The sequence below is a fragment of the Pseudochaenichthys georgianus genome, chromosome 6 (assembly GCF_902827115.2).
Source record: "Pseudochaenichthys georgianus chromosome 6, fPseGeo1.2, whole genome shotgun sequence".
Lineage (NCBI taxonomy): Eukaryota > Metazoa > Chordata > Actinopteri > Perciformes > Channichthyidae > Pseudochaenichthys > Pseudochaenichthys georgianus.
Window position 1 is genome coordinate 38731148 of NC_047508.1, and position 21600 is coordinate 38752747.

Genomic DNA, 21600 nt, shown 5'->3' on the forward strand with positions numbered 1-21600 from the left:
AGTTCATCTGGAGATAAAACTAATTGTGCTTGAAAGGAGTATAAAAACTGGAAAATCCTAAATAAATAATATGACTGATGTATATAAGATGACATACATATGAATTGCTCAATCTCGGTCACTTACAAAAACACTACAAAAAATAAGTTTTACTTAGTGGAGGGGGAGAAAGAAAAAATCGATTATAATCCGAGTCCTATATTTTCCAACTGCAGAATCAAATGTTTATATTTTGGCCAAAAAATGTCAACACTCAAATGTCGGTAAGTGTGCACTTGTGTCCTTTGAATCTGTTCTTAGTCAATGTCTCCTCGTTGGTGTGTTTAAGGAAGACACTTCTTAAAATGGGTTATCACATGAGGCTGAAATGTAGCTGGTTATTTTACTAAACCCACTTTAAGTTACTCTTACTGCTCTCATTTACTAACACAGACTTCACTGTTACCTCATGAAGAGGGAGCTGCTTCAGGGTGACTGTCGCTTGGCAATGACCCCACGTCCCCTGCTCATCCGGGCAAGATGCCAACATCAGAGCTGTGATGTGCCGGATCAAGTAGCTGCGCTGCTATCTTGTTACTAATCGGATAATCTGTTTGGCACAGGGGCCCTTTTCCATTCCAGCTTACATAACTGGGTCTGTGTTCAGGTTCTGGCTGAGAGTCTGGGCCAAAGGATGACCACTGTGAAGGAGAATGGGACAGTTTTAGTGGAAGCAAGGCACACCGTGGTCATTTCCAGGAAGCTCTCTCTCCTTACCTAGATCACCTTTATCCCTGCCCTGGTTTTTCTTCAGAGGGGTCAGAGGTCAGTGCAGGTGGTCTTTTGAGCTCCAGAAATCCAGACTCCACAGATTTCTTCAGACTCAACAATACTTCCAGATTATATTTCGCCTGTGTTTCCTTTCTCTTTCTGTGTTTATTTTATTGCAAAAGTGTCTCTCCTGAAGATCCTGCAGATCACTGATTTTAAGAGAAATAGCTTAGATCACTATTCAAATATTTTTGACGGTCCATCCCAAAATCCTCATTATTTATTTGACTAATGGTTGATTATATTAAGCATTTTAACTACATAGTAACTACACTTAATAAAGCAGGGGAGTGCAGTTAAAAATACAGTATACATGGGCAGAAATGGCATATACTCAATAAATACAAGTACCACATATAGATTTAAGTGGAGTAATTGATTAAATGTACTCGCGAGTTGTTTATTTCTGTAAGTAGACATTTCAATTTGTGTTGTGAAAATTAATTAAAAAAAGATAGATTTTGACAGAATTGTAAATTAGTCTTGTTTTTTAACATAATACCTCAGGGTATTTTTTTGCCTTGTTTGTATGCTTTATTTTCCAATGTATTTTAGGTAGTCTTATGACTGTGTACTTGTATTTTTCTGTCTTTATTCATTTTTTTACTTTTTTTAAATACTGTCTATGATTCACTTGGAAACAAATTGTATTATCATTATCATTATTATCATCATCATCATCATCATCATCATCATCATCATCATCATTATTATTATTATTATTATTATTATTATTATTATTATTATTATTATTATTATTAGGTATCCTTAAAATTAAACATGATTTTCATAAATATTCTGAGGTAATTGCTTTTAATATTTGTTTTCAACCCGTTTTTGGCAGTTTGTTTACTTTCTGGGATTACCCATGATGCCTTGCTGCGGCTATAAATACCCCCTCCGTGTCGGAGGATCGCAGACTTGCTGCTGCAGCAGAGCGGTGTGTAAACCTGACCTTCATAACAGCGCTAGAAACATCCACTTTCGACAAGGCTTTACTTCATTTACGAATGGTGAACTATTCTGTCGAGTTTTTATCGAACAGTAATATTTTTAGTTGTCAAAAAGGACCGAAAGACCCGTGTTTCCTCGAAGCTATCATGCTGAACACAGAGGAAAGGTAGGAGGATGCTGATATTCTTCTAGAAAAATCGAGGAGACGTTGGTTGTGTCAATTGTGCAAGTTAGTCAAACTTAGTAGTTTGTTTAACTTGTTATGGAGTTCACAAACTTCCCTAAAGTAGTACTTGTTTATAAAAAAACAAGTTAAACTTTTTTAGGTAGTTTTAGCTAACTCGCCAAAAGCAGGGAATAAATGCACATAAACAGAGCTGTAATGTAACTCAGTACCTTCACCAGAGTTGGGAGAAGTACTCAGATCTTGTACTTTAGTAAAAGTAGAAGTACCAGAGGGTTGTAATACTCTGTTACAAGTACAACTTGTACTTAAGTGTATTCATAAGGTACAAGTTCAAGTACAAGTTTAAAAGTGTTGGCATCAAAATAGACTTAAAGTACCAAAAGTAAAAGTACTTATTATGCAGATTTGCCCATTTCATAATAATATATATCATGATATGTTTAGATTATAAATATGAATGTGTTTATCAGAGATGGCAAAGGTAGAGCTAGTTTTAATGACTTTGTTTACTGTAAGGTAGCTTGTTAATGTATTCCATGTGTAACTAAAGTCTTATTTAAGTGTTGATTATATTTCACATTCATAATCAAAATCTTCAAAGTAACTAAGTACGATTTTCCCCTCTGAGTTACACAAAGTAACAAGTCTCTCAAAATAGTACTTAAGTACAGTACTTGAGTAAATGTACTTACACCACTGGTACAAGTAAAACAAGCAATACTGCAGTGAAAGAATGACTCTGTTAAATGGGAAAAAGTTTTGTAGTCAATTTAAAGTTGCAGCTGGTAAAGGTGGGACTCATTTCCCTGTAGAAATACTAAATAAAAGTACCTCAAAATTGTATTCAGTACTTCAGTAAATGAACTTGGTTTCATTTCACCACTGCAGATAATGTGCAGTAAACAGACATGAACACGAGCCTCTCAATAATTCAGGAAGTTGCACGAGAGCTATTTGGCAATGTGTTTTTTAATCATGTTAAACAAAGGAAGGACCCATTAACATATGACTGTGCAAAGTGGAAGTGAAATATACCATTACTCATTTCTGAATTGGACGTCGGAGGCAACAGGGCTATTCAAGTTTTCTAGAATACTTCAAAACCCTAGACAGGAAACCTATTTCAAATCTAAATCTCCATCACAGCTAGTTAACTCCAAAGTATTATAGGGGAACCGGCAAGCCCTTGACAAAAGACTGCAACCAACAGACACTTTAATCGGTACCACTTTACAATAAGACTACCCTTATAAAGGGTTTACAAATAGTTTGTAATTCATTTATTAATTAGGTTGTGAACACTTTATAAATCATTAATAAGACATAAGATAAACAGGGCGACTGACCGGTTGCTTGCGAAATAGAGAGCCCACATGTATCTGTGCTGCTAAGCCTTATTAGTAATGGTAGTAACTCATTCATAAAGGGGAATGGGTTTTACACTTTACAATAGGGCTCCCTTTTGGCCGTTATAAATGTTAGTAACTCGTAAATAAATGGTCATAAGAAACATCAAGATGGATAGGGGGAGATTCAACTCGGTGAACAACAGATACCAAGGATGCTGGCTGATGAAGAAGACGAAGTAAGCTAGTGCCAATATAAGGCTTGGTCATCTTGCCAAATAGTGAGCCTGTGTTGATGTATGCAAACTGTTAGAACTGGTTTATAAAAGGTTCTTAATGATTAATAAAGTGTTTAGAACCTAATTATAAACCCTTTATGAATCCTTTATAAGGGTAGTCTTATTGTAAAGTGGTACCCTTTAATTTATGATTCATTGTTGACTTTATTCATACAATAGTTTGTTCTTTACTTTATCTGTAAAAGTAGTAGTTTTGTTGGTTGAAAAGAAAACAGACTTCTCAGTGTAATACCGTCAGTCAGTTACATTTTAGTTTGACATATATTGTTTTCGATAAATAGATAAATATATTTATAACAAGGATCCTTGATTACAAAATGACTGCATCCAAGATACATACCAAGCGGTTTGGAGAAACAAACAGTTGATGTGGTGTTGCTGTGTCAGTAATATGTATTTAATTAGCATTACTTTTATATGTGAGAGGTGATACTCATGGTTATCTAAGCTAACGTTTTTTATGATCAAATGCATGGCTCGATTGTAGTGTGTTTTCTTGCTGTTTACAAAAACAGAGGCCTTGAGTTTTATCATCTGCCAGGCAGCGAGGGAGAGGTCCATCGATGCCTCTCTGTGACCATATTAGCTCTCCCTCTGTTATGGCCATGTCAGCTAAAGGCATCAACTGGCCTACATCAGCCTGGTTGCATAACCTCCTCCCCTTCTCTGTGCGTGTGCGTGTGCGTGTGCGCGTGTGTGTGTGTGTGTGTGTGTGTGTGTGTGTGTGTGTGTGTGTGTTACATGGCCGCATTCACTCAGAAACAGCTGGATTATCTAACCTGACCTACCTGAGTATAACGTCGTGCCACTTTAAGCGACTTAAGCGTTTTCCGAATTGAAAAACGAAACTGTTCCATCCGGTTTCAGTTGTGATCGTGAGATTATAACCTCAGCGTTTATTTTGAAACTGCAGACAGGGCTGTGAGGCAGACCTCAGACTGCATGTGCAGTACCAGTAACAAAGTGCAGATGTGCTTGAAGTGACCACATGCACGGGAGGAAATGTCTGCACAATGACCACATAACTTTAAGAGGCTCTTCACATGCACAAAACAAACGCTTACAGAGCTGCAAGTAATGATTATTTACCCATCAATCAATCAGCTATTGTTGATACTCAAAACAGGTTGTCTTAATGGACTGATTATTTCAGCTCTAATCATTTTTTTAGATATTAATAAGGTGAGAAAGTTGGGAACATTTATTTTTCTATGGTCAACTTTATCTTTCGACAGCCCCCCTACTCTGACATTTTGTCAGACTGTTATCCTGCTATGATCATTGCATGGCTGTTTAACCCTACTAACATTTAATGTGGCACATCATCGCCCACACACACACACACACACACACACACACACACACACACACACACACACACACACACACACACACACACACACACACACACACACACACACACACACACACACACACACACACACACACACACACACACACACACACACACACACACACACACACACACACACACACACACACACACACACACACACACACACATGCCAGACACACCCTTTCTGCTGGAGGGTTGACGGCTTCATGTTTTTGCCTGTTTTCGAAAACAGGCAACAAACAAGCAGACCGAAATGCTGCGGTGATAAGATTGTGATTTACAGCCTTGTTTGCTGATTCCCTCAGTTTGGTATCGTACTGTTGTTTTGTGTTGCCACAGGCGGTGCCTGTGCTGACAAAGCCTGCGCTGGAATCAGAAACCACAAACAAAAAGTCCTCCTGTGTATCGGGTCGGGTGTGGCACATGTCTATGAGGGATGTTTTTTAACTGCCACATGCTCCATACAAGTGCTGCCTGTTTGGTTGGTTTCGGTTGATGTGGATTTGTTTTATTATTATTACTACATAAAGAATATCTTTCTACTTTAGACTTGGTGATATCGATAAAATGAACACAACATCTAGTCTGACCACAACATCGATATAATATTGATATGTTGCCCCGCCCTAATTCTAGCCTCCCAAAGTGGTAACCCTTCCTTCTCACATGTTAACTACTCAGCCATTCTCACTGTTGTCCTTTGGCTTCGACACTTTGCTCATTTGAATATCTTGCTCTTCGCTGGCCTGGTTATTTAGACTGGTCTTGTTGTGTGTGTTGTTTTCTGTGAGTCTAAACCAGCCTTGCACAGCCACAGTTTGTCAGAGCCTGATGTTTTGACAGGGATACGTCCATCCACAGTAGGAGCATTTGTTTTGCGTCCTGTTTCTGTCTCTACATATTTCCGACACACTGCTCTGCCAACCTCCCAGGGATAGGAAGCGGTCTGAGGACTCTCCTGTTTACTTTCTTTCACCAGCAATGCGTTGTTAATGTTTATGTATCCGCCTTAACCATTTCTGGGGTTACCAGCCTTGTTTGTGTTGACAATCTGAGTTTAAGTTGGGTCTTTTTCCATCACTAAGCCGGTCATTATACTGTAAGAAGTTGGTTTGGTGTGTCTCAGGATTATTGGAGAACCTGCCAGAGCACTTCCTGTTTTAGTTGAGTTGTGTGTTTCTTGGCTAGCAGCTGAACTGGGACCCGAAACAATTCACCTGAAACCAGCTCTCAAAACAACTCGGTTCAGGGAGCAGGCAGTGGAAGCATTAATCCTAAAAAACATGTTCCTGTTGCGCGTCCTCGCCCTCGAGGCCTGGCAGAACTGGACAATGACGCACTTGGCATCTTTGAGTCTCTCTTTGACACACAGATGATTCAATCCTCACCAGCATATTAATACAGGCCGTGTGTGTGTGTGTGTGTGTGTGTGTGTGTGTGTGTGTGTGTGTGTGTGTGTGTGTGTGTGTGTGTGTGTGTGTGTGTGTGTGTGTGTGTGTGTGTGTGTGTGTGTGTGTGTGTGTGTGTGTGTGTGTGTGTGTGTGTGTGTGTGTGTGTGTGTGTGATTACTATACTTGTGGGGACCTACATCTGTTTACATAGTCACGTGTGGGGACTCGCCTCCCTTATGGGGACAAAATGGAGGTCCCCATGAGGGGGATCATTAATTTTAGGGTGAAGACTTGGTTAGGGTTAAGGTTAGGATAAGTCTCCAGTAAATGCATGTAAGTCAATGTAATGTCCCCTGAAGTGATGTATACGTGGTGTGTGTGCGTGTGTGTGTGGCCTTCACAGAGTGCTGCACGCCTTTTCAGCCATAGAGTTGACCTTCTTAAACGGTAACCTACATTCTGTTTTTAGGGTAACCTCGTGACCTTTTGGTGGGCTACAGGCAGAAGCTAGAGGGGCATCGTGGCACAGGGGGGCGAGGAGGAGGAGAGTTGCTTAAAGTGTGTCTGAAATGTCAGAATACCAAAGTGTCGTCTTTCAAAACAAGCTGGCATTTCCATCAAGGACGGGCTCTCCTGTCTGATCTGGAGGGGAAGATGGAAAGAGAGAAGCTGGTCTTGACATCTTGGCGAGCGTGCTAATCTCTCCCTCCATCTGTCCTACCTGCCATCGCAAAACACGGATCACTTTTGTTTCTGTGGAATAAATAAGAAACTCCAGACTACCAGAATCGTTTCTACACTAAATTCTGGTAGATGTTTAAATGATTCCTGGTCCTTACATTGCATGCATGTATTTCAGATTCACGGTATTTCTCGTGTGTTTAAAATAAGTCAGTAGAGGAATTTAAGTTATGTAAGTACATCGTGTACTCAAGTACTGCACCTATAATGTTAAGGTACTTCAAGTATTTCTACATGTAGTCCAACTATATGTATGCTTAAAACTTAAAAACTTATGATGAGTTAATCAAATCTTATAGATTAAACCACAGTTTAAAGCTCCTTATAAATTCATGCATCTTTAATAATACAAGTCATTTTATTATGATGTTGTCAGCAGCCGTTCTGCTGCATAAATACTGCTTTTACTTTTGATATTTAAGAAACATTTAACTGGTAAAACATTAAATGTTTTAATACTTTTCAAAGCAGGATTTGTTTTGCCAATTGAGAATGTTTTCTATTATTGTTGCAACCAAAAATCATTCTCACTACCAAATAAAGCAACCACTTATTTTAGCATAATTATTATTTTTAATGAGTGAGTGGGGCCTGCAATACTTTACTTTAAAGGGGACCTATCATGCTAAATGCACTTTTTGATGTCTTTTATACATCAATATGTGTCCCCGGTGCATCGGGGAACTCACGCAGCGTCAGAAAATAAAACCCTCTCTCTTTTCCTCCGTACCCACATCTCTAAAAATGGGGCTACAACGGAGTTGATCCAGATTTGCGTCCGATATGACGTAATATCTGAAATGTGGACCCACGGCCCAATCAGAAACGTTGCTATCAGAAACAATGCCCGACTGTGGACGTAATATGGTCGGTGTTCACATTAGCATCGCTAACCTGTACTGGAGAGCATGTGTGTGAAGAAGCAGGAAGTAAAAAGGAACTCACCTTGTGGTATAACCGGCAAGAGAGAAAGCCTTTGAGCTCCAGACTGTTTCAGAGAGAATCCTTGATAATCCATGATATGGCGTTTCATCACCGCAGCATTTAGTTTGGACAGTAGCTGCCGGGTCCCGCATGAGCTCAGACCCTCCTCTTTTATTTTGTATAATTTTTTTTTTTTTTAAAGCTTTATACCCAAATCAGCACTTTTGAAACAGGAAGTGAAATGGAGGGCTAGAATGGGTGATCTGTTTGGTATTTTGAGCTAAACACTTCATAAAATTTATCTTTTTATATATTTGTATATATCTGAGACCTATGCTATTGCATAAAACTAGCATGATGGGTGACCTTTAAGCATTTCAACATGTTACACAGTTTCATTTTTTCCAAACAACAAAACTAATAAATAATACACATACGTTATTCTTTACATTAAAATAAAAGGCATAATAGATCAATTAAATAAAACAAGCAATTCATAAATAAAACAGATGTCCTCAAATAATATCGCATCCCCACTCATTACCTCAAAAAACAAACAAGTAAATGATTCCATAAAACTTAGAAAAGAATGAAAATGTGTCGAGGTATTTCTGAACTGTTCAGGTAAGTTGAAAGTCAATATTGTTGTTTTCAAAGTCAACACCAAGAAATGATGAAACAGGGAAACAGGTGACATAATGACCTTTTGTTTTTTACATTGCTCCACCCTGTTGGCTCGTAGCTATGCAGATCCGGTTGTCCGGGTTACCTGTCTGCTCTGAGGGAAACTGGCTGCACAGCTCTTTCCTTTTCACAAAAACAAAGTCACATGTATCTGATGTTTTACTGTGTACATATCTGTATATTTACTCAAAAACAAGTCGGTGAACTTCAAACAGGAGATTGCACATCATAATTGTTAGCTTTAGGTGCGTCAATCTCTCAGGCTCAGCTAAGGCATTCTGGGAAAGCTATTTATGATCTGAAAGGCCAACATTTAACAAACTGAGCATCCACAGCCCTCATGTGCAGGCAGCGTCGGCCTTCTGCCATCATGTCTGGTTTGAGTAGCACGACTAACTCAAAACACCAGAGATGAGTGTTCCCAAAAGCCTCTCCAGCTATTTGCAGAGGTGTTTACAGATCATGTGCTTGTTGTGATGCATGCCTTACAGATCACGCACACACGGCATCAGGAACTCTTTGAGTGCAGTCAATAAACCATGGGCTCTTAAACAGTCAGCCCCGTGATGGAGCCAATAGACTGAAACTTGTCGGGGCCCGCCCACATCACATGCTCGCTCTTGCCTCGTGTTTTATGATGTCTTTGAATTGTGGTCACAGGGTGGGAGTAAAACGCCTGAATCTATATATATAGCCAACCTGACTGGACTACTTGGAGCTCCGTGTCTCATGTTTAAGGCCAAGGAGTTAGTTCCTTCTGATTAGAGGCTTGTCTGGTCTCTGTCTGACGCCATATTGATTCTAGGACTAAAGTCACACGAGAGGAATGTATTATGTCAAAGCCAGGATTCTTCGAATTTTGAATAGATAATTGTTGGATTCTGAGGAAACAAAGCAGTATAAACATGTTAAGTCCCTGACACGTCATTGGTGGAGCACGTTGTTGCCACAGGTGCTTTGTGTTGGCTAATTACAGGGAAGGGCTTAATGAAGAGGGGCTAAGTGTGAGGCAACACACTCGGAGCCTAACATCAGTATCTGAGGGAGAGTAGGACAGCGTCAGGCGCCCGGTGGAGTTTGAGTTATATATATATATACCGACGTTCTGTTCTGAACTACTTTGCGATTATCTTCGTTGCAGATTATTTGACAGATTGAGTGTTTGGTTAACACAACACCATCCATACGGTCTCGCACCTTGTCTGGCCTGTTTCTGCCTCTTAGTATAGTTGTAACGATGCCATGAGATAAGTGTGTTGCAGTATATAGTGTCGTGCACATATACTATCAAGATGTTACTGATGTGGCGCGGAGTGACACTGAGTAGTGTGTGTGTGTGTGTGTGTGTGTGTGTGTGTGTGTGTGTGTGTGTGTGTGTGTGTGTGTGTGTGTGTGTGTGTGTGTGTGTGTGTGTGTGTGTGTGTGTGTGTGTGTGTGTGTGTGTGTGTGTGTGTGTGTGTGTGTGTGTGTGTGTGTGTGTGTGTGTGTGTGTGTGTGTGTGTGTGTGTGTGTGTGTGTGTGTGTGTAAGCCTAAGCCTGCATCTAGAAGTATGTATGTAACATGGCTGAAGAGCTGTTGGGTAAATAAAGTTGTCTCATAGAAAGGTCTACGGATACCTTATTCCAGCATAACGGACTATTGTGTTCCGATGAAGTTAGTTACACACATAAACACACAATACTTCATCTTGCCAGGGTTGTGTTGTTGCTATTAGGGGATAGGGATGTTGCAGCTGCAGAGAGTCGAAAACCTTTTATGTGCAGAAAGGTATTTTGAGGAAGTCCTGACCAATTCCTCTCCTCTCCACAGTTCCTGGTTATCGGGGTCTCGGCTTTCCAGCTCAATCCCTCAGTCTCCGGGGCCTCAGTGGTGCTCCTGATGCCCCTCACCCACAATTAAAGATCCCGGGTGGGCGAGGGACTGCAAGGGATCACTCCGTCGGCGTGCAGCTCCACAAGGTGACGGTGCTCAACTTCACACAACTACACACAGCTGTAACGCTTACTGGTGAAACATGGGACAATAACATACACACATGACATCTGGCCCCATTACACAACGTTCTGCTGGAACGGGCACGCATCGCACTAAGGGATGTTTTGGTCGAGTTTAAAGTTAAAGTATCCGGCCCATTATTGTCTCATTCATTCTGTGATAAAGAGGGAAAACAACGCTTATTAGAAGAGTCAAATGATAAAAGTGTGTGTGTTTCATTTGTATTTTAAAGACTTTTATTTGACTTGAAACATTTTTTTTTTTTAAAGCAAGTTAGTTCTGAAAGTGTGTGTGTGTGTGTGTGTGTCTGACTGTCTCCTCATCAGGTTCCACACAGAACTCGTGCAAACCTGTCTAATGCCGTAATAACCAAATCATTTGCCAAGCCCAAAATCGAAAGACTTGTATCTTTGTCAGTTCATAAAACCAGAAGTGGTTTCAACCGCACGTCAGTTAGACATGAAGACTCACAGGCTGCTCGCACGATATCCACACAGACAAAACCACTTCCTGTTTCACTCTTTAGAGACCCACTCAAAGGCAGACAGCTGTCTTTCATACTTTCATTTTTAAAGTTTGAAGAGCCCAGTGATGTAGTTAGTTACAGTCACTGTATCAAATAAAAACACTGCACCCTCAACATGCCATCACTCCCAAGTATGGAGTACAACACAAATAAACAATAACATATCCCGTGTATCAGGGGCGGACTGGGAAATCAGACTCTCGACCGGCTCACTTCGGTACCGCCGGCCCACCTCGGTACCGCAAGTAAATACCGCTAGTAAATTGCTAACGGGAGGGGGATAGTGACTTATCCGACCGGCCCACATCGTCCGACCGGCCCACTTCAGTACCGGCCCACCGGTCCCAAACGTCCCGATGGCCAGTCCGCCACTGCCGTATATAACGTATTGACCCGAACACAAGTCACAACAACAGATCGCTCCAAACGAGTGTTCCCCCAAGCGAGACACCGTCTTAAAGTACGGTAACGGTACACAGCAACGGGTGCCTGGAGAGGTAGAGATGGAGAGAAACAACTCGAACAAAGTGGCTCAAACGTAGGGCGAGTTAATAAACAAGGAAGTTACGATGCCAATTTTAAGATAATGGTGATCAATGAAGCCGAGTCATCAAACAGCTGTCACGCAGCAAAGAAATATGAAGTTGCTGAGTGTAACGTTAGAAAATGGCGAGCCTTAAAAATTGGTCTTGAAAAAGAGGGGTCGTCGTATATTCGGGTAAATACGGTAATTGTCTCTTTATCAACAGAACGGTGTTTGTTCTGTGCTTTTTAGCACGGTGCCGTAATGAGGCAGTTTCAATGCCTCCTCTATCCCTCATTCACACATTTACTGCAAGTCAGTATCTCCAGCTCAGATTAGCCTGCTTTGTTTGTCCAATCAGATTGCAGCTCAGTTGTAAACAGCCTCTCAGAGCCACGGAGTTCCCGCCCACATTAATGAACCCCATAAGTTACTAGTTAAGTATTGATCATTGTTATTGAGTGAAAGAAAAACATAAAAGATTTCCCTTGGTTATCCGGCCGGTGATAAATGATCGCTACTAAAATGCAGCAGTTTTTAATGCATCATTTATATAGAAATGATTATGTTTTCTGACGTAGAAGGCTAAAACAAATCTGTCTTTTGATTTGAGAGTTAAGAAAAAGAGAAAATGCTGAAAATGATTAAGCCCGTTATGTGACCACAGCTCAAACGTGAGTGTCTGTTTTAAGTTAAGAACAAAGAAAGGTATTTGCATTCAATCCAAAAGATCAAATCGAATGTATTAATGAAATGTGTCTTTCTTCTGTGTTCCATCTCTTTTGATCCAGGATGAGAAGTTGACAGTAACACAGGCCACTGCAGCGAGTGGGACCCCCTCTTTTCTACGCTTCCATTACCAGCTGAATGAGCGCCGCTCGGCCTCCTGGGATACGTTTCTATCCAGAGACTGCCTCTTCCTGGAGGTCCCTGCCGGGGTGCTGGTGGACGGCAGCAAAGAGGGGTGAGGATTCCTTAAGACCCCTAACTCATAACACCCCCTGATGGGTTTCCATGATATTAAATGCTAGGGGACTGAATGTATTGATATCTTCAGGTTTGAAAAATGTTATTAAAGTTGTCAAATTCTCAAAAAAACGTTCCAGCCCACTGGGGAGATTTTAGAATATTGCTTTCCCTCTAAAGGAATTAAATGATATCATTAAGTGCAAGATATCAGAATGAGAAAACCTTTATTAGCCCCACAGAGGGGACATTTACATTGTTACCGAAGAAGCATGCATACAAGAGTATTACAGACACAAAATAAATTACAATAAAAAGAGTTACACAATTTACAAAAAGCACATCCTGTAACAGTTCTGAGGATTTAGCAGCCAGGTGTATACCGCAGTTATTAACGGCATGTTATTGCACATATCGCACATAGTTGGTTGGTATTTAACAACGAGGGGCGTTAGAGTCCGAAGTGTGTTTGAATATAAATAGCCCTCATGTCCAGAGCAATGTCTGCACACCGTACGGTTTTAACATCGTACGCCAGGATCGTGTTTTGAGACCATCGGCGCGTCTCAGATGAAATGAATGCCAATACGTTTGGTTTCCACGGCCTGGCTTTGTGCTGCTGTAATCGATGCCAGAGCAGAGTAATCGATGCCAGAGCAGAGTAATCGATGCCAGAGCAGAGTAACCTTCCCGCTGCGGGCACACAGCTCTGCAGCATGTATGTAAAGCTGCAGCAGTTATGTAAAGAGGGGGAAACCAAACACTGTGCGTATTCACCTCTCCGTGTTTACAAACGGGTTCTCTCTCTCTCTGTGCCGCTCTTCCTTCGATGATTCAATATGCGTGTTCGGTATGAATGTCACAATGACAACATTGTTAAATCACAAAGAGGTTATAAAGATAACGGTTGAAGAGAATAATCTCGTTCTCTCTCTGCTTCTTCCTCAGGCTGACTGCTCTGCTCGAGTTTGTGGAGGAGAAGCTGAAAGTTAACTACGTGTTCCTGTGGTTCCATAAAAAGAGAGAGGATCGATGTAAGAGCTCTTTTTATAAACGGCAGGGGTCGCTTTTCAAAACCTTTTTTAATTGAGTTTAAAAAACATCAATAATATAGATTTGACTAAATGGATTTCCACATATGAGGAAACACGTTGTTGTTGACGAGGCAGCTTTTAGGAAGTGCAGAGAAAACGGAACATTCTGAAGTTGAAAAAAATACAAATACCACATCTTTTGAAAGCCTCATTGCTCAACATGTTATGTCTTGTTCGTGTCATCCGTGCCAAGCTGTTCATCACAGCTGTAATTTATGATACGATAAAATAATACTTTATTGTTAGAACAAGTCTGAAATGTTTCTTGCATCGCAGCAGCTTAAGACACGATGAAAGGAAACTTTAGCATAACATTCAAATCAATATTAGAATTAGAACGGGAGGGGTGATTGATGGTCCCACATGCAGAGCGCACAGCGCAGACAGTGACATGTGTTCTCTGCTTCTAACCCATCCTAGCACCAGGAGTCTAGTGCTAGGAGCAGTGGGCAGCTAGTGCACAGCGCCCGGGGAGCAGTGGGAGTGAGGGGGGAAGGGGGGTGTCCGGTGCCTTGCTCAAGGGCACCACGGCAGGGCAGGAGGTGAACTGGGACCTCTCCAAATAGCAGTCCACACTTCATTTTTAGGTCTGGTCGGGGACTTGAACCGGCGACCCTACGGCTCCCAGTCCACTGACTGAGCCGCTGCCGGGCGATATGTCCTCAGACATGGTTACAGATGGCAAAGATAATCCGTAGAAGCAAAAGCATTGTCTTGCATAAGGACATACACACGGGACAATATTTGGACAAACAAGACAACCGGACATTCCTGTCTTAGATACCCAACTAGTTAACCTGCAGTGTCGAAAGTATAAATATGTGCGATGAGAATATGTTCAGCTCTGAGGTATTCAGCTAAACGTCTGCCCCTCTCTTCCTGTCCCCCCCCCCTCCCCCTCCCCCCCTCAGCGACCATCTTCAGGACGTTCCACTTCATCGGCTTTGAGATGGTGAAGCCGGGACACCCCATGGTACCGGCCCGGCCCGATCTGGCTTTCATGGTTTACTCTCTGGACAAGAGCAGCTCAGACGAGGAGTGACTGTCGCCGTGACAACTCCCTCTCCCACCCTACACCCCCCCCCCCCCCCCCATAGAAACACACCTTCTGCCTGTTCTCTCCTTTCAATCTGACACCAACCTCCCAAACAATCACTCACTTGGACGAGGTGTCACCTTCTTCTTTTTTTTTTATAGACTGGTGATTTAAGGGGGATTGGGATTTCCATGTGACGCAGACTCCTCCTCCCCTCCTCCTCCTCCCCTCCTCCCCTCCTCCTCCTCCCTCCCAGAGGAGATCTGCAGATTGGATTTACAGGGAGCGACAGATTGAACTAAACCATTCGGTGCATCTTGGGATTTGGGCTATTTCTTTATTTTCCCCGCCGCGTGGCTCCTCTCTCGGCCACGTTATATATTTTCGCTGCCATCAAGAAAGCAGTTTGGTATTGGGGAGAAGGCGTGTTTTACATTAAAATGCAGCATATCTCTCCAGACGGCTTCCGCTTTGAGAAACAGACTTTGTGTGCGCTATATCATGCAAGCTGTGTTTGGTAGGGATACAAAGAGGGAATGGTGGTGAATGGTATTTCAATAAAATGTTGTTTCACTTTATGAAAAAGATGGGTGACAGCCTGATTTGATGCATTCGACATTATAGCCCATGTAAGCATTACTCTACTCTTCCTCCTGACTCGTCATCATTCCAGCACCTGTCTAGCTCTGTAGCCACACACGGGGAGAAACCCTGTTATTCTAAGGGTGTACAAAGCAGCCGGTTTGTTGAGATGTCACACCAGGCTGGCTGTCAGCTCGTGGAGGTCAACCACCTTCCTCCTCCTCCTCCTCTTCCTCCTCTTGGTGATAATCAACCTGTCACTCAGACGGGAGGGAGAGCAGAGCGGCCCCACTGTGGTCACACACAGAAACCACTGCTTCGAGTCACTTTGTTTTTTTTCAAAGACTGTCATCTTAATAATTGTTGGTGTAAGAGGGTCCGGTTTAAAGAGAAGCTTTGCATTTAAATGTACACATAATGTTTTAATCCTGCCGCAGCGTGTTGCCTCGTGTATTTCCCTGACGTCACATTCGGAGTTAAACATCGGTATGAATCTGGATGGGAAAAAAACACGTTAAGAAACATTTTTCAAGCTGCGACTTAATTTCTTATCGATGTAGTGAAAGCAGGAATTACATACAAGTTCTTTATGTTCTGTACAACACATGTTATTTTACGTAGAAATATCCATTTAGGATCCACGAAGACACACACTGGGGCTTCCTTCAGCGAGTAGAGTCAAAGCAGTCGAACGCTCGATTGAAACGAGTGCAGTGTTCATATTTTATACTTCAGTCTTATTGAGGAATGTGTCTATTTTCCATGTGTCATGCTGATTCAGACCCGCGCTATAATGTGAGGAAAGGAGCTCATTGTAGAGGTACAACAGAAGCCGGTGAACACCCTATATGCAATAAGAGTCCAAATAAAAAAACGCCAAAGAATCCACCCTGTCTGTAAAAAGCTGGTTCGATAGTCAGCGGATGTAAGCCTATGGTATGTAAAGCAATATTAACGTACATTCCCCATGCCTCAGAGTAGTCTCTTCCATATAGGATAGGATGGGGGGGGGGCTTTATTCTTCAGCATGTCTTCACTTCATGGTCTTCATTGCTACTGATTGAGCCCCTGACTATAAGCTGATAGGAAATGTCAATAAATGAGTTTTCTCAGAGGTATATTTGTATGTATGTATATTTCTCTAATGTGTACTGTGATAGATTAGGGATTTATTGTGTGTCCTCAGTGACCTAGCTAGCCATTTAATGACAATCCACTCTTGTATACTTTGGATTTCTTTGTCTTGGGGGAAAAACAATAAAAAAAATTATCTTAATGATTGCTTTTGGTTTGTTTTTTGATCCTGCTGTGATCATTTGTTGTTGTGAAGTCAGGCGCTAATCTCCAGCTAGTTCGACTCTCCGCTGGCTTCCCGCCAAACGCTGCAACAAAGTCATTTGAACTAGAGATCTATTTATAGGGTGGAGTCAGCTGTGCTATATCGGCGTCTCTAACGGCAACAACCTGCTTTTAAACCTTTATTTTCTGCTCCTGAAGGAGAAAAGACATCCTGTGTGTGCTCATGGCTTTAACATCCTGAGGCGTAAAACACAACAACAACACAAGGAACACAAAGCTAAATAGAGAACATTTCCCGGGAAAATACAGTTCTTTAACAAGCAAGGATGCACAATATTAAAAAACAACATATTGAAGGTGCCCTATTGAGTTTTTATTTTGTTTAGTGAATTAACCTTAATGACCAAAGAGCAATTATCTTAACAAAGTCCAACATTTGAACGTTTACTTCTTCCTCTTCACTGAATTTTCTTGCACAATACAAACACACCGGGCCAAATATTGCGCCATCGAAACATCTTTGTTTACTATTGCTTTATTATTTGTTAAGCGCTATCTTTCTAAAAAATATACAATACATTTCTGTTAAATTTGACATATTTTTGTTATTTTATTTTCATGCCGTATTTTGCCTACATTTTATTTCCTGGTTATGAGTATTACATGCACAAAACACGGAGGTAATGCCTTGTAAGTGAATACTCCATTTAGACATAGATTTACATACAAATCGGATATTTATTCTCAAAATATTTTCCGATTATTGACAGAGGCAGGTATCAATTTGGGGTCGAAACAACACTTGAAAAGACACAAACTAGGCTCAACACATCCAGACTGTCTAGGAAATTCCCAGTTAGTGTGAATAATTGAACACTCGGGATGCTCAAATGAAATGGCACCTCTGAAATGTGTCTCGAGACTCTCGAGGCCTCTCTGTAAAATGAATGAATCTTTCTGTATGTATCCCCATCAGCATGACGGTGCGTTTAAAATCTGAAGTGAGGCATTCGAGCTGAGTCAGTAATCCCCCGGACTAAAATCAGAGCGGCAGATAGTCCCCTGCTGGCCTTAATCCTACTTTGCCTTTATATAAACTCACCTCGGCAGATGAGCGGTTACCACATCAGCTCCACTCACTGCGCACATTTCTTAGAAATATGTAAGTCTAAAGCAGTCAGTACTGATCCGCTCATAAGACACTGCAGCACACCTCACTGAAGAGCAGATCAAATGTGATGTACGTTTTCTAGTATTGTTGACAAAGATATTTCACCACAAGGTCCATTTGTAAACTGTTGGTTCTGGAGGTTTGGTATCACATATCAGCAGATCAGGTTCTCCCTCTCCTCTAGTGAGTTATATGTCTGTGCAAGTAAATGGTCTGCAAAGGCTAAAATCCCTCCAGAGGGAGTTTCTCTCCCCCCTGCCTGAAACGCCTCCATTGGACGCCTTTGTTTACTTCCATAACATAGCGACATCACTATGCAACACTGTATTGGCTAGCGTTTCAACACTACGTACGTTAAAGGTGGGGTAGGTAATTTATTTCAGAAACACTTTTTGTTATATTCCATGGAATGCTCTTAACATCCCGATAGCAATGAATACATTAAATGCTTTGACAATAAATACATAAAAAATGTCATCTGTGGAAGCCGTGGCGCTGTAAAAAGCACGACCAATCATCTGAGCCGGCCCGGCTAAAATAACTGGATGGCCTACCTGCCTGTCAGGCTTCCATCGGGGCACACATTTATCTCGTGCCCTCATTGGTCATGTGCGCGTTCGTGTGTGTTGGAGGAGGGGCTCTGTAAGGAAGTGGCAGTTTTTTTCCGGCTGTGTATTTTCAAATTCGAGCGCACTCGAGCTGGTTCCTCCAAAATTACCTACCCCACCTTGTCTTCAATTAACCGTGAGATGTTTTTAGACTTAGTTGGAGCCACCTGTGATAAATTCAACTGATTGGATCCAATTCAGAAAGGCAAACACCTGTCAGAGCAAAATACAATTTTTGAGAAACTTCTTCTGGAGGTAACTTTGGAAAATAAGCCTTTATTTACATTTTATTTAGCCTTTATTTTTACAGGTTTAAAATCTCATTGAGACACAAGGTCTCATTTTCAAGAGAGACCTGTCACAGACCATTTACATTACATTACATTGCATTTAGCTGACGCTTTTATCCAAAGCGACTTACAATAAGTACATTCGACCAGGAAGACACAAATCACACACACACAGAATCATATAAGAACATCAGGTTTCAAAGAGCCAATCGTTTCAAGTGCTGCTCAACTGGCTAAGCCAGTCCTTTATTAGTATATAAGTGCTCTGTTAGCAGTTCTTTGTTAGTCATTCTATCGCTCGAAGTGGAGTCGAAAGAGATGAGTTTTCAGTCTGCGCCGGAAGGTGTGTAAGCTTTCTGCGGTCCTGATTTCAATGGGGAGCTCATTCCACCATTTTGGAGCCAGGATAGCAAACCCACGTGTTTTTGCTGATGGGAACTTGGGTCCCCCTCGCAGCGAGGGTGCAGCGAGTCGTTTGGTTGATGCAGAGCGTAGTGCACGTGCTGGGGTGTACGGTTTAACCATGTCCTGGATGTAGGAAGGGCCAGATCCATTCGCAGCATGGTACGCAAGTACCAGTGTCTTGTGTGCATTTACATGCACACAAACATAAATAACAACCTCCAAGAAGAAAGAAAGACCTCTTTAACCCTTTGGGGCAGGGGTCACCAACCTTTTTCAGGGTGAGGGCTACTTTCAAAAAATAAAACAAGTCGTGCGCTACTTTTACTCCTCTTTTTTTGTTTTTTGCAGTGTATATATTTAGCACATTTTAACATTATTATATGCTGACTTTTAACCTGTGTGTGCTGTTTGGGTCTGTGGGACCCGTTTTCAGTGTTTACTAAAAGAAAATGTATGCAATTTAATTATTTTAACCTACTTTATTTTGGGGTGGACGGGCCTCACCTCCTCTAGGGGGGTCCGGACCTCTCCTCCTCTAGGGGGTTCCGGGGGCATGTTCCCCCGGGAAGATTTTTTTTTTTAAATGTTGAAGTGAAATGCATCAATCTGGTGCACTTTGAGCACAACATGAATTTATGGATACAGCTCTCAACACTCAGATGAAAGGGAGCTGTATACTTTTCAATAATCCAAACATCTTTAGAATATGATCACAACCAATAACAAATCATTTAAACTTGTTTATTCTTATCTTATGTTACCTAGTTAGCATTCTTTCTTTTTATTTATGCATATTTTACTAATCACTCCCCTTTTACTGTACTATAGTACACATTGGAATGATTTCTTACTTTATATTAAATAGATAAAGGTGTGCTCTCTCGCGCTCTCTCTCTCTCTCTCTCTCCCTCCCTAGCTCTCTCTCTCGCTCACAGAGGCTGTGTGCTCCTCGGTGGCGATGACGGCCTGCGTTCAAAAATAATAATAAACATATTTGTAAAGTGGGGGGACAAACGGGATAGCCCCACCTAGTGTCAGCAGAAAGTATTACAATAATGATTACAACAAAATGCAAAAAATAAATTAAAAAATATATAAAATATATTTTAAGATCATGTTTAATCATCTGATTCGTCTGTACATTGCTGTTTTAGTATGTGTTCTTCTAATTAGTGTCTACAGCAGGGGGGTTGGCAACAGGCGGACCGCGGTCCGGATGCGGACCCAGACGCCGACATATACGGACCCGGAGCTATAATCAATACATTAATAGGGGATTTTTCGGCGCCTCCCGCTTTTTTAACGCTGATTTGGGTGACTTGTGTAATTCGTGGAGAACCGAAGAGTTTTCGTTTTGGGGGTGGGGGGGAGGGAGTCATTCCGACAGACGGACAACTTCTCACTTCAAAAAAGAAGAAGAAATCTAGACCGCAAAAATAATTAAACAAGCGAGTACCTGTTTTTCCTGGCCACGGACAGGTTCATGAACACAACACGAGCGTAACGTGTCTTCACGTGGTATGTCTTGTCTGAAAGGAGTGCTGAGCACCGGAACGCCGCTCCAGCCCTTAAAATATTGCAATACCCATAAGCAGAGCTCCCATAAGGAGCCGTACACATACAGCAGTGTTTGCGTGGCTGTGTCTTTAGTTGTAAGCACAGTGGCGATCTGTTGTTATTAGCATCTGGTTAGCTAGCTATGCTAACGAATTTAAAGAGCTTTTCTACAACCAGGTGGAAGAGAGCTCTCTCCTGAGAGGCTCAAATAACCTCAGCTCAGTGAGGTTAAGGCACACCTTGATATGATCAATATAGTTATTAATGAGACTAAATGAAAAACAGGTATAAAATACTATATGACAGCAACAAAAAAGCTGTTAAAAATAACAAGAATAGAGTTTAAAAGGGGAGTGATTTGTAAAATATCCAAAAAGGAAAATATGCTACAGTTCTGTTTCATCTGGGTGTTGAGAGATGTCTCCATAGATCTCTCAGTGTTGCTCTCAAAGTGTGCCAGATTGATGCTTTTAACTTCAATATTTAAACATTACACATATCCACAGTATTTAAGTAATGTTAATTGACAATAAATATTGTTGTTTTTTAATTGTACTTTCTTTATTTGATTGGCAGTCAGTTGTTGATTACATACAGACGTTGATAAAGCTACAGGTCACTTCAATATATATCACACTAATTCATGAAGCAACTTAGACATTTTGATGTTCCGGACCTTTGCACGGGGAGATTTTCTCTAACTGGACCTCGTTGAATTTTAGTTGAAGACCTCTGGTCTACAGTGTGTGCCTATTGAGCTGTTTAGAGCCATGTGGGACAAAACCTGATCCTGCCCCTCCCTCTGTCTAAGTCAGGGGTTGGCAACCCGCGGCCCACGGGCCGCATGCGGCCCT

General features: G+C 41.5%; 1 protein-coding gene across 1 annotated transcript; it reads left to right on the forward strand.

Annotated features, from left to right (window-relative positions):
- Positions 1-1730: 1730 nt before the first annotated feature.
- On the forward strand, positions 1731-15057 carry oaz2a (ornithine decarboxylase antizyme 2a). Its single transcript, XM_034084791.2, is given in 6 exon segments — positions 1731-1930; positions 10504-10570; positions 10572-10652; positions 12530-12702; positions 13653-13738; positions 14710-15057. Coding segments are annotated over 6 exon segments (648 nt in total). The 5' UTR covers positions 1731-1820; the 3' UTR covers positions 14841-15057.
- Positions 15058-21600: the final 6543 nt, after the last annotated feature.